Source organism: Schistocerca gregaria, chromosome 3 (assembly GCF_023897955.1).
Source record: "Schistocerca gregaria isolate iqSchGreg1 chromosome 3, iqSchGreg1.2, whole genome shotgun sequence".
Lineage (NCBI taxonomy): Eukaryota > Metazoa > Arthropoda > Insecta > Orthoptera > Acrididae > Schistocerca > Schistocerca gregaria.
The window spans coordinates 615,500,785-615,519,453 of NC_064922.1; the positions used below are offsets into that span (position 1 = coordinate 615,500,785).

An 18,669-nucleotide genomic window follows, 5' to 3' on the forward strand; every position below is an offset into this window, starting at 1 on the left:
CTTAAGAATTTGAAAGGGAGTAATCCAGTCAAAAGGTTTCTCTAGGTCTACAAAGGCTGTAAACATAGGTTTGCCTTTCCTTGACCTATCTTCTATGAGCAGACGTAGGATCAGTATTGCCTTGCATTCTCTGGAAACGGAATTCATCTTCCCCAAAGTCTATTTCTGCCAGTTTTTCCATTCTTCTACAAAGAATTCTTGTTAGTATTTTGCAGCTATAACTTATTAAACTGATAGTTAAGTAATTTTCACACCTGTCAGCAACTGCTTTCTTTGGAATTGGAATTATTATCAGAATGAGATTTTCACTCTGCAGCGGAGCGTGTGCTGATACGAATCTTCCTGGCAGATTAAAACTGTGTGCCCAACAGAGACTTGAACGTGGCACCTTTGCCTTTTGCGGGCAAGTGCTCTACCATCTGAGCTACCGAAGTACGACTCACGCCCGGTCCTCACAGCTTTACTTCTGCCGATTATACTCTTCTTGAAGTCTCATGGTATTTCACCTGTCTCATACATCTTCCTCACCAGATGGAAGAGTTTTGTCATGACTGGCTCTACCAATATTATCAGTAGTACTAATGTAATGTTGTCTATTCCCGAGCCCTTTTTTTCAACTCCTCTTTCAGTGCTCTATCAAATTGCTCATACATTATCATATCTCTCAAAGCTACCTATTCTTCTTCCGTATTTCTTCCCTGTTCTTGTAAATCATTCCTAATACTCTCTTTCAAACACTCTAAAGCCACTGGTTCTTTTAGATTATCCAGATCTCACCCCCTTAAATTCTGACTTTTTAGCAGTTTCTTTGGTTTTAATCAACAGTTCATAACCAATAAATTGTGGTCACGAGTCTGCATCTGCCCCTGGAAATGTCTTACAATTTAAAATCTGGCTCCAAAATCTCTGTCTTACCATGACACAATCAATCTGAAACCTTCCGGTGTCTCCAGATCTCTTCCACATATATAGCCTTCTTTCATAATTCTTAAACCAAGTGTTCTACCAGGTGCCTTCCTCTTTCATTCCGTTCTCCCAGTCAATATTCACCTACTATTTTTCCTTCTCTTTCCTTTCCTAGTATCAAATTCCAGTCCCCCATGAGTACTAACTTTTCGTCTCCCTTAACTATCTGATCAAACATTTCTTCAGTCTCTTCATCATCTACAGAGCTATCTGGCACATAAACTTGTACTACTACTATGGTGGTTGTGGGCTTCGTGTCTATCTAGACTACAATAATGGATTCACTACGTGTTCATAGTGATTTATCCACTTTTTTTATTCATTACTAACATACGCCAACATTACCCATATTTGGTTTTGTATTTATGGCCCTGCTTCCACCTGACCAGAAGTCCTGTTCCTCCTGCCACTAAACTTCACTAACTCCTACTACATCTAACTTAATCCTATTGATTTCCTTTTTTTCTAACCAACATGCTTGATTAAGGCTCTGACATTCCATACTCTGATCGTAGGATGCAACTTTTGTTTCTCCTGATAATGACATTCTCCTGAGCAGTTCTCACCTGGAGATCCAAATGGGAGACAATTTTATCTCCAGAATATTTTACCCAAGAGGACAGCATCATTTAGCGATTCAGTAGAGTTGCGAGTTGCATGACCTTGGGAAAAATTACAGCTTTAGTTTCCCCCTTTCTTTCAGCTGATTGCAGTACCAGCACAGCAAGGCCATTTTGGTTATGTTACAAGGCCAGATCGATCAATCATCCAGACTGTTGCCCCTGCAACTACTTCAAAGGCTTCTGCACCTCTTCTCAATGGATACCTCTCCATTATGGTTGCATGTGCAGTACGGCTATCTGTATCGCTGAGGTACACAAGCCTCCCCACCACTGGCAACGTTCATGGTTCATGGAGGGGGGTGAAAGATAATGTCTGAAATTTGGTATTCTTGTCACTGTGGATGTCAGAATACTGAATTCCTTACAGATTTACAAAATCTAATATCCTATGTGACTAGCTCCAACTACATTTCCACATTCAAAGTCTTAATTCTCGTCGTGCAGCCATAATCACATTGGAACCTTTGGACAAGAATCAGTTGAATACAAATGATTGCTCCGCCAATGTACTGACCTTTTATACCTTGTTCATGCAATATTACTGCTGTCTGTATATGCTTTCCTTTGACTTTTGTCACCTCAGTGTACTTATGAATCTCTCTCTTAATGTTCAAACCTTGACTGCTGATAACAAAAGTGATAAGTGAATAAATATACTGAGAGGGCACAGTTAATATTTTCAGCTGTTTAAAGAGATACCTGCATGATGAACACGTGTGAACTTCACACACAATTCAAATTATTTTCTTCTGTGAAATTAGCAGGTGCTTTGTTTAGGCTACAAGGTCTCAGAGAAACTACAGAAAAGGCTTCAGTCTCAAAGGATGCAGGGCAAACACAAGAAGATAGACCTAGCAAACGTGGGCTTAGCCTTTCTGAAACACAAAAATCTTTGCTTTGAAATAAAAAACAAACAACTAAAAGTGTCCTTGTTCCGAAGTGCACATCTTTGTACATCCATGAAACTAATATTGATGCTGGGCAGTGTTCAATACCATGTTACTAGATCCAATACATTGTAATATCCATGTTACCCACCTTGGCAAGCTGTCCACAAGGTGGTGGAGATATTGCCAGTCAAGCCTTTCCCACTCTTCAATGGCTGCCTTCCTGAAGTCATACAGTGTGTAAGAAGTGTTCCTACCATTATAAATAGCAAGTATCAAGTGGTCCTAAGCATCCTCAATGTTCGTGTCAGATATCCCAAGCCATTTCCCCAATTTGTGTGTTCTAGGTGTTGTGTTCTCGTGCATTATTTATTGTACTGAAAGATGAACCCTTCACCAAAATATGAATTGTAGGGCTTCGCAATAGGTTGGAGGATCCTTCCCCCAATATCAAACATTGTTCAGGTACGCCTAAATAGTGATCAGGGCATTCAAAATCTATACATGATACCACCCCAAAACATGTCCGACCTGCCTCCTTGCTGCACCTGTGGGACTGCATGCCTGAGACATACCACCGATATTTGGCTGCCTCCATATCTTCTGGGATGATGATCATTGGTTCCTGGTGTTGTCTTGCTCAACTTCTTTCCAAATATTAGGGGTTGTTTGTAATGGATGGAGGGATCAAGTTGGTAATGCGGGAAATGGTTATGTATCATCTGTCAACAGAGCTGCCCCAGTTTCCTCCAAAAATGTTATCACATAAATTAGCAGGTTTTCTTTGGGGCACCTGTGGCTCACAATTTGGAAGTAGTCGCCATCAGCTGGTGCTATTAACTGCAAATGACAACTGCGAGAGACAATTTTTTTGAATCTCACAGTAGGAATTGAATGTTCATGTGACAACATAGCCAATTTGGTACATTGTTACAAATAAACAATGATTTAATTTGCCTTTAATTTTATAATTGTAAAGCTAATATAATAACTAAATAATATGTCCACATTCAACATATACCACAATCACAGTTATCATCTTATATTATAGAATTACATGCAAACGCAAATTCCCAAACAGTTTTTATTTATATTCAATAACTTTTACAGATGATTGTACCAAACACACTTTTAAGTAAGGCAACTGGCATGACAAAGATATTCTCAACTGCTGCTTTTGTCACTGCTTTGTATATAATTGGCTGGAAATCATTCCATATGAGGACAGGTCAAATATTTTGCAGAATAACTTATGTTGACTAGAGTCTGTAATGCCCTCACAGTAACCATTATAGCACAACAGAGAACTGATATTCTCAGTAATACTACGTTAAGAACATACAAAAAGGAAAAATCTCAAAAGAGGTTAAAACCAATAATTGGTATAATACTTATGAAGTTATTGCCTTTGTCAGTGCATTGACATGACTTGAAACGCATTTACATCTACTATTGCTTTAAATTTCCCCTCTTCTGAATGTGTGCCCCCCCCCTGTTAAAGAGAACAAACATTATGTTCAAAGAAGACACCAATCAAGATTGATGAGGCTTTTCAGGCATTTCTCGTAACTTCCTCATATGTCTGCAATCTTCAATTAAAAATCTGAAACGGAAAGAAAAAAAACATCAGTTGACTTTTTTTTAACACTGGAATACAGCCAACATGCAGTGTGTGTGTGTGTGTGTGTGTGTGTGTGTGTGTGTGTGTGTGTGTGTGTGTGTGCGAGCGCGCGCGCGCGCTCAGTATCTGCTGTACTTAATCTCTTTACCTAAATGCTTTGTAACTAGTTTGATTTTACCTGTGTCATCAGATTTGTTTGCTTCAAAAGCAGAGCATGTAAAGGGATATGTATAAGTGTGTGAGAGAAATTTCCAAATCCCATCAATTACCATATGAACGATTATCAAAGTGTAATTATATGAATCATCATGATATTTAATTTAGCCAACTTCTTTTATGATCTTTCACAGAAATATACTGACTTGCCCTCTGAGGTGAAATGACTAGGAAACTGTCTAGTTAGATAGCCTTTACTGTCTTGGAAAATATTACACCCACTTCAGAAATAAAAAATCTCAGATCTTAGCTGCTTCCATTATTATAAGCATTTGAGTACATATAGTAAAATTTCCAAGTACAAAAGTTGAGAAAAAAAAATATTTTTGTACTTAATAATATTTACTATTTGAATACGTCTATACAGTTACATTCAATGCCAACAATTTCAATTAAAATGCATGAGAGGGAATTGTACTGATTTGATTCCCTGAAGCAAAACAAATGCTGTGGCAGTGCAAGGAACAATAATCAGTGAATACGAAGTGCTGGTATTGATATATAACGTCATTGTCTGCCAGTACAAATGATACCTGTTTAACAATGGAATGACTAAAGGCAACCAGTCACTGAGCAGTCCTCAGGGTAAGTGTTAGAAAGACAGAAAACAAAACTGGCTGAAAGCTTAGCTAAAAGTTCAATGCCCCAGGGGCAGACATTGTACAAAAGATTGGCAATTATTCAATCTTCTGTAACAGCCCATCCACCTCTGCAAACCATTACAAAATGGATAGCATTAGGTTCCCACATTGCACTACATGTTAATGTTTTGCCTATTCAATCTGCATATGGATCACAGTAATAATGACTGTTAGATGTCTGTGTGTGCTATAATTAGACTAATCTTGTCCCTGCAGTTCTTAAGGCAAACAATATATACAATATTTAGTATATTTCTACATTCCTCACTTAATTCTATTTCTTGAAACTTTGTGAGATAGCTGGTGACTACCTTCAAGTTACTTTTTCCATTCATGCATGAACTATACCTTTACTCCTTTCATTATAGTTCAGCTCGGGCATTTGAGAACCATATTAAAATTGAATGTACAGACAAGCAACAATGAATCTGTTCTATGGAAAGTAAAGTTCGTTACCCACAACATAGTGAAGGCACTTAATGGCACACAGGGACAATGAAAAAGACGCTTCAAATATTAAAGCTTTCATAAAAAGTTCTCCTTTTGCACATTCGCACAATTCACTTTCACTTGGCCACTGGCTAAGGGCACTGAAGCCCAACTGCAAATGCATCTGACAGAACAGAGGTGTGGTGGGGGTAATGAGGAGGTGTGAGTTGGGGAGGAGGAGTGATAGAATGGTAGGGTGCAGGGCCTTGGTGATGCAGGACAGGGCTGTTAGGCGAAGTGTCAGGAGACCACACTAGAAGGGGAGGGAAGACACGCACAGCTTGTTATTAGTCATGCCCCCATGGAGAAAGTGGTACAGTGGATGCATAAATTTTATCTTTCAATATTAGAGAAGGAAAGTTGCTACTCACCATATAGTAAAGATGCTGAGGCACGATAGGCACAACAAAAAGATTCACACAATTATAGTTTTCGGCCATTAAGGCCTTTGTCAGCAACACACACACACACACACACACACACACACACACACACACACACACACACACACACAACTTGCACACACGGGTGCAGTCTCAGACGACTGAAACAACCACATTGTGAGCAGCAGCACCAGTGCATGATGGATGTTGCAAATGGATGAGGTAAGGAGGAGCTGGGGCGGCGAGAGTGAGGGACAGTGAAATGCTGCAGTTTACATGGAGGACAGGAGAAAGGGTGGGGGTTAAGTAGTGGAAAGGAGAGAAATTAAAAGACTGGGTGTGGCGGTGAAACGACGGCTGTGTAGTGCTGGAATGGGAACAGGGAGGGGGGCTGGATGGGTGAGAACAGTGACTAATGAAGGTTGAGGCCAGGAGGGTTACGGGAACGTAGGATGTATTGCAGGGAAAGTTCCCACCTGTGCAATTCAGAAAAGCTGGTGTTGGTGGTAAGGATCCACATGGCATAGGCTGTAAAGCAGACATTGAGATGAGGGATATCATGTTTGGCAGCGTGTTCAGCAACAGGGTGGTCCACTTGTTTTTTGGCCACAGTTTGTCGGTGACCATTGATGCGGATGGACAGTTTGTTGGTTGTCGTGCCTACAGAGAATGCAGCACAGTGGTTGCAGCTTGGCTTGTAAATCACATGACTGGTTTCACAGGTAGCCCTGCCTTTGGTAGTATAGAAGATGTTAGTGACCTGTCCCATACATCCTCCTACTCCAGTCCGGTGGACTGTCGGGACACATTGAAAAACTGTGCAAGTATTTGTTACATGTTATCTGCAGGCTGCCTTACAATGACAGCACTACAAAAATATTTAATCGGGTAGTCTTTTCATTCATTGTTGTCTTGCCAGTACTTTCAAGATGAGGGTGATTTTTGTCACTTAAAGTTGAAAAGTGTTTGTTGTGCAAGTGCATTGTTGCATTCAATATGATGAGCTGCTTATGACACAAGTGTTGCCCTAGGAGTTACCTTTGACACTGACACTTCAACCTACTATTTTTATAGATATGTCAGACAGTACAAGAACTTCAGTTACTAAATAACTGTACAACTGTTGTGGATGTTTTCATCATGAACACTACAGTGGTTACAGCTTAGTCAGCAGATTACACGGCTACTTTCACACGTGGCCTTGCCTTAGATAGGGTAGGAGATGCCTGTGACATGACTGAAGTAGGCGGTGCTGGGAGGATGTATGGGTAAGATCTTGTATCTAGGTCTATTGCACGGATATGAGCTATGAGGCAAGATGTCACTGCATCTTTCACGATGTGTAGTCCCTCTCCAACTATGCCAGTGGCCTCACAAAGGCCTTCACAGATCAAAATTATCCTCCCAATCTTGTCCAGAACAGATCTCCCATTAGACCCACTGTCCGGTCACCGAAAAGCACTCTTCTCAAGACTTAGTATCACCCACAACATGAGCAACTGAATCACATTCTCCACCAGTGTTTTCAGTACCTGTGATCATGCCCAGAAATGAGGTACAGACCCCCCCACCCACCCGCAACCCCCTTCCCACAGTGGTATTCACAGCCAACCGAAGCTACACAATATTTGTATCTGTTCCTATGCCACCTCTGCTCCAAACCCCTTGCCTCATGCCTTGTAACCCTGCAGTAGACCTAGACGCAAGACCTGTCCTATATATTCTGCCGCTACCACCTACTCCAGTCTTGTCACAGGTAACTCTTACCACTCAAATGCAGGGCCACGTGTGAAAGCATCTATGTGACCTACCAACTTAGCTGCAACCACTGTGCCACTTTTTTCATGAGCGTGACAACTAGCAATCTGTCTGCCCGCATAAATGATCACTGCTAAACTGTGGTGAAGAGACAGTTGAACTACCCAGTTACTGAACATGATGTGCATAACTAGTTCACAATCCATGCCATCTAGATTCCTCTTATCAATACCATCTTTGCAGATTGTACAGGCAGGAACTGTCCCTACAACACATTCTCTGTTCTCATAACCCACTCACTTATCCTCTACCTTCTTCCATTCCAGTTCTACTCATCCTCCACCCCACAAACATACCTACAAGTCCTAGGTATGTTGGTGGGATAGAAGATGTGTAGTATTGGGGTGGTAGCAGGAAAGGGGATAGATGGTGGGAGGCAGAGACTAGTGAAAGTTTAGACTGCCAACAGTTCAGTAGCACAGTGGTCAGCGCAGCTGACTCACAAGCAGGGGGCCCCAGTTCGATTCCCAGCTCCGTTTGAGTGTCTGCTTGGGGACTGAGATTTGTATGTTACTCATTATTTTATCATTATCGACACAGAAGTCGCCAAAGTGCCATTGAATAAAAAGACTTACCCTAGGTGGCCAAACAGTCTCAGAAGGGTTCTCCCAGCCAATAATTCCACATGATTATTTCATTTTACCTACAAATCCTTTCCCTTCCTCTACCCCCCCCCCCCCCCCCCCCGGTTCGACTCCATGGCACAGCCGCCTGATGCTGCTCCTAACAGCCCTATCCTGCCCCCACCAAGTCCTGCACCCTCTTATAGGCAGTGCTAGCACCTTGTCCCACCCCTTCTATCCCTCTCCCTCACCGCCCCCTTACCCCCACCACTCATCCCCACAGAGGCAGTCCCAGTAGGGCTCCAGCACCCTGAGACACTGGTCAAGTGTGTGTGTGTGTGTGTGTGTGTGTGTGTGTGTGTGTGTGTGTGTGTGTGTGTGTGTGGTGGGACACGAACGGCATTTTCTACTGCAGAAGGACTACTCTGACAGCTTTAATACTTCAGCAGTCTCTTTCATTGTGACTGTCTGCAACTCAGTGCTGGTCCTATGTCGAGAGCAGCATACTATCCTTTCCATATCATCATTGAATTCCAGTAACACATGCTAGGTGTTTTGATTCCTAAAAACAAGTTCATCTGGACAGTTTAATATCTGTAAGTTTCCACAGGTGGAATACAAGTGCTGGAAACAGTAAAGGTAATAATTTTCTGAGGCTAGCTGCACTACTGTTACAATGCAGCTGGTCATGGTGTGTGCATGTGTTTTCTATATTAGGTCTCTCTGAAAGAGGATACTGTCCAGAAGTATAGCACATTTCCAGTCTCGTTTACATACCTACTGACAACTCAACACCTTAATTCATTCCAATGTTCATCTTCCACCAATGATTTTCTACAGTACTTATAACTGTTCCTAAGGTCTTTACACTGCAAATAACTCTCTCGCCACAGATTCTGCCAGATCTGGCTATTGTCACAACTTTCTGATAAGGCACAGGAACATCACCACACATTGTACATTCCCTATTAATGCACGCTTACAGTTTCTAACAACTTACTGTCTTTTCATCGTAGTAACCTGCATTTCCCAAGAACCAGACTATTAGACCAATGAGCACTTCCAACAAGCAGAAACAGATATGGCATATCCTGGGTCCATCCTATTTTTCCTATGAGGCACTAAGACCAAAACACGCCATTCTCAGCTTGCTGAATTGAACACTTAAGGTGCTGGAATGTCATTGTCTCTCATAATACATTACATTTGTTCAGAAAATAACTGAATTTTATTTTTCCAAACTTATTTGTTAAAATTACAGATTATTGGTCCTTGCCCCTTCAAAGTACTCCTCTTCCCATTTTGAGAAGCAAATTTGGATAGCTTAACTTGAAATGGCCTTTAAGGTCTGTGATTAGTATGACTCGATGTCATCAGTACTCTCAAAATGTTGTCCTTTGAGCACTGATTTTAATTTCAGAGATAAGGTGCCAAGTCTGGCAAGAGCAAGGAGGCTGCATGAGAACAGGCATGATTTGTGGCACAAAACTACTCAATCGACAGATGTGACTATGCAGGCACATTGCTGTAGTGCAAGAACCAGGAGTTGTTTAGCTATAGCTCTGGCCTCCATTTGCAGATTTATTTCCCTTCACATAACCATTGGAAAACAGTCAATTGGTAATTTTCACGCACGACATCGTTGATTTTTCTGGATCATTAGTCGAAGTACGAGTCATCATTAGAAGTGGAAGGCCTTCCTGGACAAGTATCATCTACGTCTGGTTTGCTGACCACTTTGAAATTATGAAAACCATTTGTAGTAGGTGAGCTAAACGGTGACTTTCTGATACTAGGCACTAGTATCTGATGACTGGTATTTCTGGCCAGGTGAACTGTGTCAGTGCAACCAAGTTATATGTTCTCTCCTGTAAAGTGTGCAAACTGAGTATTTCAACAGTGTGTTGTTTGAATCATTACTCGATTTGAAAGGGAAGTGAAATAAACTGTGAGTGAATAATGAAAATTTCATTCTCCCTTTGTTAAAGCCGTCCCCTATCCTTAAATTTTCAGCTATGCAGTTGCTGATAAAAACTTGTTTATGTGCTTTAAGGTTGATGATATGCAAGTGAAGAGATGAGGAAATACAGCCCTTGCAGTTGAAAGTCGTCACTGTGAATAGTTTAAGTGCAATGCTTGAAGATAAATGCAAATTTCAAAAAGATGGAGAACACCAATCAGTCGTCCTTTTATTTCAGGGTTTATTAAAGCAAATCTAGATTTCGGCTAGTAACTACTGATTACCAGTGGAGCATTTCAGAGTTTTAATACATGCCATAATACATCAGTCCCCTGTTGTTTGGGCTTCTGTCACAGTTCATTCCAAACTACTGTGACAGAAGCCCAAACAACAGGGGATTGATGTACTAGGGAACATATTAAAACCCTGAAATACTGCAATGGTAATGGCTAGTTACTAGCCAAAATCTAGATTTGCTTTAATAAATCCTGAAAGGAAAGGATGAGTTGATACGTCGTTCTCCATAATTTTGAAAGTTGGATCACAGTCGTTGAGTGCCTTCCACATTCCTGATGGAAGGTAACTTGATATGTACAAATGTTTACCTGTGTATTGTTGTGCAGAAAAAAATTGACTTTGTGTATACACTACAGTTAAACATAGTGTAACACTCCCCCTCTCCCCATATTTCATAGTTAATGTATGATACATGTGTATAAAAAGCATCAATATGCTAACTGGGGCCTTCTCCATTATCTAATATATGTTCTCCAAATTTGCCTGGCAGCTTTAGTTTTCCATGATGAAAAGAGCATTAAGCATGTTTAAATATGGTCCGAATATAAACATTAGGCTACATTGTAATTCAGTCTGTTACCACATCCTTTATTTGGAATTCAAATATGTTGGCTACACTATTTCTCAACTGAATTATCATCATTCAACCTAACCTAGACCTTGAGCTACACTACATAAGGAAGATTACAGAGGTGGTTGAGGGTGAAGGTCCAATATCACACAGTACCCAAACATACCAGTGCTGCTGCCAGATAAAACAGCAAGTATAAACTATTTCTCCAACCATATCAGTTTCTTGGTTCATTTATTTGACCATAGGTACACTACACATTATAGCATGAGCTGCATGTTTCTTAGAATGAAGCATGAAGAGTTTTCAACAGATGGCACACTGCATTGAATGTTAAATGCTACTTTTAGTTGCTGCTTGCTACTTGTGAATTCTAGTTGTGGCAAAATGGCAATGATGCTTGACAGCATGACACAAAATTCTTACAAAGAAGTACGAACTTAAGAACAACAGATGGCACACAGCACTGGACTTTAAATGTTGCTTTTAGTACCTACTTGCCTCTTCTAGTTACGACTTCTACTTGTGACTGAAGTCCCATCCAGGTAGGTATTGTAAAAACTGTGAGTTCTCAGTTACTGCAATTTGTAACATATAAGTGGTTTCTTGCTCATTCTTAATATATAACAATGCGTATGACCCAGAGCATCAGCCTTGTAAGTTTGTTCCAAAAGCTGAAGTGTTTCTATAAAAGATTTCCCTAGTTTCATGCAAAACTTTACATTGCATTGTTGCTCCAGAAAATCACTCATTTCAATAATCACCACTAAGACTTAAAAAAAGTGGTAACAAATGACAATTCCCAAGGCAGTGTTGCCAACCACATATCACTAAAGATCTCTGTTGGCCCATTATGCAAAATGTTCAGTTATTTCCTGAACAAACCTTGTATACAGAGCACATTACCCTCATCAAGACTTTGCAGAGTTTTAACTAGAGGTGGGGGAGGGGGGGGGGGGGGGAAGACAGTGGGAAGGTTAAGGTCTCAGTCAATTTATGAGGCATGTCCAGATGTTTTGAAAGAACACTGATCATGCATTTCAGGCATCCAGGTTAGAGATTCAATGCAGCACACAATTTTAATCAGCCATGGCTAATACACCAGAAGTAAAATATTTCAATATAAGAAACGTTTTACAGCAGCAGTTGATTACACTCCAGGCAGGAGCAGTTCTTGAATTACACGTCCCCCTTGTTTCAAGAATAGCTCACAAGTTAGCAGGCCTCAGCTAAAACCATTTTCAGTTAAGTGTATTTGGTGAAATGACTGAAAAGTTACCCAGGCATGTCAGCAACAACTAAGGACACCCTTACGCTGTTTACATGAAAATGACATTGTATGTACTGGAAATTTATTACTGCCACACTCTTAGTTAACTTTACTGGTAATGAAGGCCCTGCTTCCACAGTATTCACTATTTAAGTGTCAATTTAATTTCATTACACCTGTTCCAGTTGCTGTCCCAGTGCATTAATTATGTGAAGAAATCAGCAAGTCCTACATTTTGAGGGTATATGCTGATACTTTTAAAAACAAGTATTTTGGCTCAACAGAAGTGTTACGCACATGTAACAGCAAGCAGAGGATAACACTTGAGCAGTACCAACAGGTTGATGTGTGTCACTAATTCTTACGTATGAAACAATGAAACCTGTTTCGGTATATTATTGTCTGTTAACATATTTCTAAATGTCGAAATCTAATATGTCAGAAGTGTGCAATGCTAGTGATGGTCAGTCACTAAAGCAGAAACTCAAAATAAAAGCTCTGATTTCTGTGGAGAATAGTGGGATACTCCTAGAATTCTCCCACACAACTTGGGGTGGAAATTTCCACTCACTAGTTTTATATTGGCTTAACTATCACCATAATAAAAAGCACTTCAGTTTCCATGTTCAACCCCTGATAACAGATGTCTTCTTATGTGAATTGGTTGGAGGTAATGTGTGATTTCCTTTAAATAATAGCTGATTAGGGTGACACGAAGCACATACTACTGCCAGAGTGTTACCAGATTTTTGGTGAATTGAGAGTTTATTTATTATTGTTTATTTATGACAATATAATGCAGATGTATGGATAAAAAATCTACTCACCAAGCAGTGGTAGGCGAACACACACACACACACACACACACACACACAAAGGTTTAACTTTTGCAAGCTTTCGGTACCAGTGGCTTCTCCTCCTGACACAAGGAGCCACTGGCTCCAAAAGCTTGCACAAGCTAAACCTCTTTGTATGTGTTGTTCTGTTAGTGACAATACCAGAAGTTGGAGTCATTTCTTTATCTAAGAATAGGAAAAAATTAACTGAGCACAGAGGCAAAATAAATGGCAAAACAAAAATTTGTGAAGCTATTTATGTCACAGTTCTCCTGACTTAAATACAGGTTTCCCCACATGAAACCGGCACACCTCACGCCTGAGATTCAAGTAACAATGAAGTAATTAAAAAACAGAGAATAGTAACATTAAAACATGTAATTACCTGTTTATAAGAGATACTGGAAGTCATTGCTATGGGCATTTCGAGACGGTGTTGCTACTACAAAAGCAATTTGTAGAGATGGTTAACCAGTATGTGAACTGTACTGCTTTTATGTGGGATACCTGTACCTCATTGCAGTTTTCTAACTAAATTCTGTCCACAGAGAGCAGAAAAAAATGTTTGATTTAATGACAATCTAGTAATAATCTTAAATGCTACAGTTGTGAAATTTAATTAGATCCCACTATAATACAGTTATGTCAATGGCCTTGCTGCAATGGTAACACTGATTCCCGTCAGATCACTGAAGTTAAGTGCTGTCAGACTGGGCTGGCACTTGGATGGGTGACCATCCAGTATGCTGAGCGCTGTTGGCAAGCAATGTGCACTCGGCCCTTGTGAGGCAAACTGAGAAGCTACTTGATTGAGAAGTAGCAGCTCTGATCTCATAAACTGATGTATGGCTGGGAGAGAGGTGTGCTGACCACATGTCCCTCCATATCTGCATCCAGTGACGCCTGTGAGCTGAGTCACAGCTCTTGTACAAGATAAGTAATTTAAGTAGTAATAAACTGTTTTTTAACACTTTAAACTAATTTATTACGTTAATTATAGTGCTCTGCAAGCGTACCATTAAAGGTTTTTGTCTTACTCGCGTATTTTCACAGTAATCACGTAAAGTTCGTTTTGTTTACATATCGCGGCCAGGCCGAACTTTTGAGTTTTCAGATTAAACTTCATACCGCAATCTTAAGTGCATTTACTGATAGTTTAGTGTGCTAAATACGTTTGCTGCCCCTTTATATCTGTAGAGTATCGTCATCTCTTAAGTAATTTCCAGTAAAAAACTTCTAAACCACTGTTTACATAGTCGCGAGTAGGCCTAATTTTTCGTACACGTATTTTCATTGTTTTCTGGTAACTTAATTGTCTTTCTGTCACTAAAATCGATTTGTACCATGAGTGTAAAGTGCCTGATGTGCCGTAGGATCGTTAGCTCCAGGGTCTGGTGTGATGGATGTAGTAACTTTTTTCATTGGGGCGACTGTAGTGGCGTGGGAATTGGGAAAATGAGCGAGACTCATCAGTGGTTCTGTAGGCTATGCAGTAGATATAGGAAGATTGTGGAACAGGAGGGGAAAATTGCTGCCCTTCAGGCTGAGTTAGATGAGGCTAGGCGAGAACTGGGCAGGTTAAGGGGGGAGAAGGGTAAACAGGGGTGGGAAGTGGCAACAGGCATGAGGAACAGGCCAAGAAATTCATCTGACAGCTTTGTTATTAATGTACAAAATAGGTTTGACCTGTTGCCTCAGTCAGAAACTGATGAGCCTTTCACAGAAGTAGATGTAGACAGGGCTCAACAAGCTTTCAGCAGCAAATTGATTAAGAATGTAGGGAAGTCTGCAAAGAGAAAGAAAGTCTTGTTGCTAGGTAGTTCGCATGCTAGGGGTGTGGGCCAACTTCTGCAGGATGAATTAGGGTTGGATTACCAGGTCACAAGTTTTTTCAAACCTAGTGCTGAACTTGGGCAGGTTACAGAGGATTTAGGTTCACTATGTAAAGGTTTTACTAAGGAAGATACCGTGGTTATTGTGGGTGGGCCGGGCAACAGTATTGACAGAGATCCGGGGTACAGCATAAAGTGTGACCTGGCAAAGATTGCATCGGCATCGAATCATACCAGTGTTGGGTTTGTGTCGGTTCTGGAGCGCCACGACCGACCTCATTTGACCTCTTCTGTCAGGAGAGTTAATTTGGAGTTGGAACGGCTACTTGGATCTGGTGCGGGGTCACACATTGGTGTGGTTCCTGTTGATTCACTCTGTAGGTGGGACTATACTAGACATGGCCTACACCTCAACAGGAAAGGGAAGGGTAAACTGGCTGGGCTGATAGCAGGAAATTTAAAGGGGGGAGGAACTACATCTCATGGTGGAAACTCTTTTTTAGTGTAAGATCAGTGTCCAGTGGGAAACTCAGCCAGGCAAGTACTAAAGATGTTAAAAAAGTTCAAGATACTCACAAAAGTAAAGTGAAAAATAATGTTAGTATATTTCATCAAAATATTGGGGGATTGAAGAATAAAAGTACTAAAGATGTTAAAAAAGTTCAAGATACTCACAAAAGTAAAGTGAAAAATACTGTTAGTATATTTCATCAAAATATTGGGGGATTGAAGAATAAAATTGATGAGCTTCTGCTTTGTTTAGAAGATATAGAAACCAAGAATGTAATAGATATACTATGCCTGTCTGAGCATCACATTGTCACTGATATGCAAAAGATTAGCATCAATGGGTACAAATTAGCTGCACATGTAAGTAGAGATAATATGATGAGAGGAGGAGTTGCCATATATGTCAAAAGCTTCCACAGTGCAAAAAATTTAGAAACTAAAAAATTTTGTGTAGAGCAACATATGGAAGCATGTGCCACTGAACTTAAACTAAATGATGGCACTTTCATAATTGTAACAGTGTATAGGTCCCCCTCAGGGAATTTCCAGCTATTTCTAGAAAACTTGGATGCTTTGTTGTGCTATCTGTCAGACAGGGGGAAGCAAATTATCATTTGTGGGGATTTCAATGTTGATTCCCTGAAAGAGTGTAATAGGAAGAATGACCTTTTAGTATTACTCAGTTCTTTCAATTTGAGCTCCGTCATTGATTTTCCTATTCAGATAATAAAGAACAGCAGTACATTGATAGATAACTTTTTTATAGACCAAGATAAGTTTAAGGACATAAATGCTTATCCTGTTGAGAATGGTCTTTCAGATCATAGTGCACAGCTTGTTACAGTACATGACATAGCTCCATGCAGTATAATAAATCAGACTTTCAAAGCAGTGCGTTCAATTAACAATATAAATATTGCAAACTTTAGGGAAAGCCTACAGCAGCTAGACTGGGATGAAGTGTATAAGGAACCCGATGCAAACTTGAAATATAACTTATTTCACAATACATTTTTAAGGGTATTTGAAAATTGTTTTCCCAAGAAAATAGTTAAACATAATTCCAAGAAAACATATAAAAAACCTTGGCTAACTAAAGGAATAAGAATATCTTGCAACCGCAAAAGAGAACTGTATCTAACAGCAAGAGGGAGTACTGACCCCGAAATTGTTCAATATTATAAAAACTATTGTGCGGTACTAAGAAAAGTTATTAAAAAGTCCAGAAGCATGTGTATCATGTCTGAGATCAGTAACTCTGATAATAAAATTAAAGCAATTTGGAATATTATAGGAAGGGAAACAGGGCAACCAAGAGCACAGGAAGATTTTAGTGCAATAAAACTGAATGACAAGAGCACTAACAAACAATCAGAAATTGAAAATATTTTGAATAATCATTTTTTAAATGTTGTGGAGAAAATAGGATCTAGATCTTCACTAGAAGAGGCAAGGCTATTAATAGAAGAGGCCATACCTGCGCAGTTTGAAACAACTGTAATTCCACCAACCTCTCCCTCTGAAATCAGTAAAATAATAAACTCACTGAAAAGTAAAAGCTCTTACGGAATTGATGGCATTTCCAGCAAAGTACTTAAAGCTTGTTCCCCACAGATAAGTAGGATTCTCAGCCACGTATGTAATAGCTCTTTGGAGCAGGGTGTTTTCCCTGATAGACTGAAATATGCCATTGTAAAACCATTGCATAAAAAGGGGGATACGTCGGATGTCAACAACTACCGCCCAATCTCTCTTCTGACAGCTCTATCAAAAATTTTTGAGAAAGTAATGTATTCAAGAGTAGCCTCCCATATTTGTAAAAATAAAGTACTAACAAAATGTCAGTTTGGTTTTCAGAAAGGCTTTTCAACAGAAAATGCTATATATGCTTTCACTGATGAAATATTAAATGCTCTGAATAACCGGACATCACCCATTGGTATTTTTTGTGATCTCTCAAAGGCCTTTGATTGTGTAAATCATGGAATTCTTTTAGATAAGCTAAATCATTATGGTTTGAGTGGGGCAGTGCACAAATGGTTTAATTCATACTTAACTGGAAGAATGCAGAAAGTTGAAATAAGTGGTTCGTGTAATGTTAAAACAACAGCTGATTCCTCAAACTGGGGTGCTATCAAGCACGGGGTCCCACAGGGTTCGGTCTTAGGTCCTTTACTGTTCTTGATATACATTAATGACTTACCATTCCACATTGATGAAGATGCAAAGTTAGTTCTTTTTGCTGATGATACAAGTACAGTAATAACATCCAAAAACCAAGAACTAAGTGATGTAATTGTAAATGATGTTTTTCACAAAATTATTAAGTGGTTCTCAGCAAACGGACTCTCTTTAAATTTTGATAAAACACAGTATATACAGTTCCGTATAGTAAATGGCACAACTCCAGTAATAAATATAGAATTTGAACAGAAGTCTGTAGCTAAGGTAGAATTTTCAAAATTTTTAGGTGTGTCCATTGATGAGAGGTTAAACTGGAAGCAACACATTGATGGTCTGCTGAAACGTCTGAGTTCAGCTACGTATGCTATTAGGGTTATTGCAAATTTTGGTGATAAGAATCTCAGTAAATTAGCTTACTATGCCTACTTTCATTCACTGCTTTCGTATGGCATCATATTCTGGGGTAATTCGTCGTTGAGTAGAAAAGTATTCATTGCACAAAAACGTGTAATCAGAATAATTGCTGGAGCCCACCCACGGTCATCCTGCAGACATCTATTTAAGGATCTAGGGATCCTCACAGTATATATATTCCCTTATGAAATTTGTTGATAATAATCCAACCCAATTCAAAAGTAATAGCAGTGTGCATACCTATAACACCAGGAGAAAGGATGATCTTCACTATGCAGGGTTAAATCTGACTTTGGTACAGAAAGGGGTAAATTATGCTGCCACAAAAGTCTTTGGGCACCTACCAAACAGCATCAAAAGCCTGACACTCGGTACCGTTGGGCCTTCATGGCTTGTTTGGGCGGAGTTAGTTTAGTTTTATAAAATAGTTATACCAGTGATGATGATAATAATAATAATAATAATAATAATAATAATCAGCAGTTTATGGTATTTTGAGCACTGTATACAGCCAGAAACCAGAATAATTCAATGTATCAGGTTGGTGCATAAGTTCATAGCATTTTTGTTTTGCATGCTGGTAGGCCG

The 18,669-nt window shown here is 39.8% G+C and overlaps 1 protein-coding gene across 1 annotated transcript in view; it reads right to left on the reverse strand.

Annotated features, from left to right (window-relative positions):
* Nucleotides 1-3,542: 3,542 nt before the first annotated feature.
* LOC126355212 (post-GPI attachment to proteins factor 3) overlaps nucleotides 3,543-18,669 on the reverse strand; it is a 105,144-nt gene continuing 90,017 nt past the window's right edge. The window contains exon 7 of the mRNA XM_050005459.1: nucleotides 3,543-4,079. Within this exon, the coding sequence (XP_049861416.1) occupies nucleotides 4,010-4,079 (70 nt within the window). The 3' untranslated portion in view covers nucleotides 3,543-4,009. The remainder of the gene's footprint in view (nucleotides 4,080-18,669) is intronic.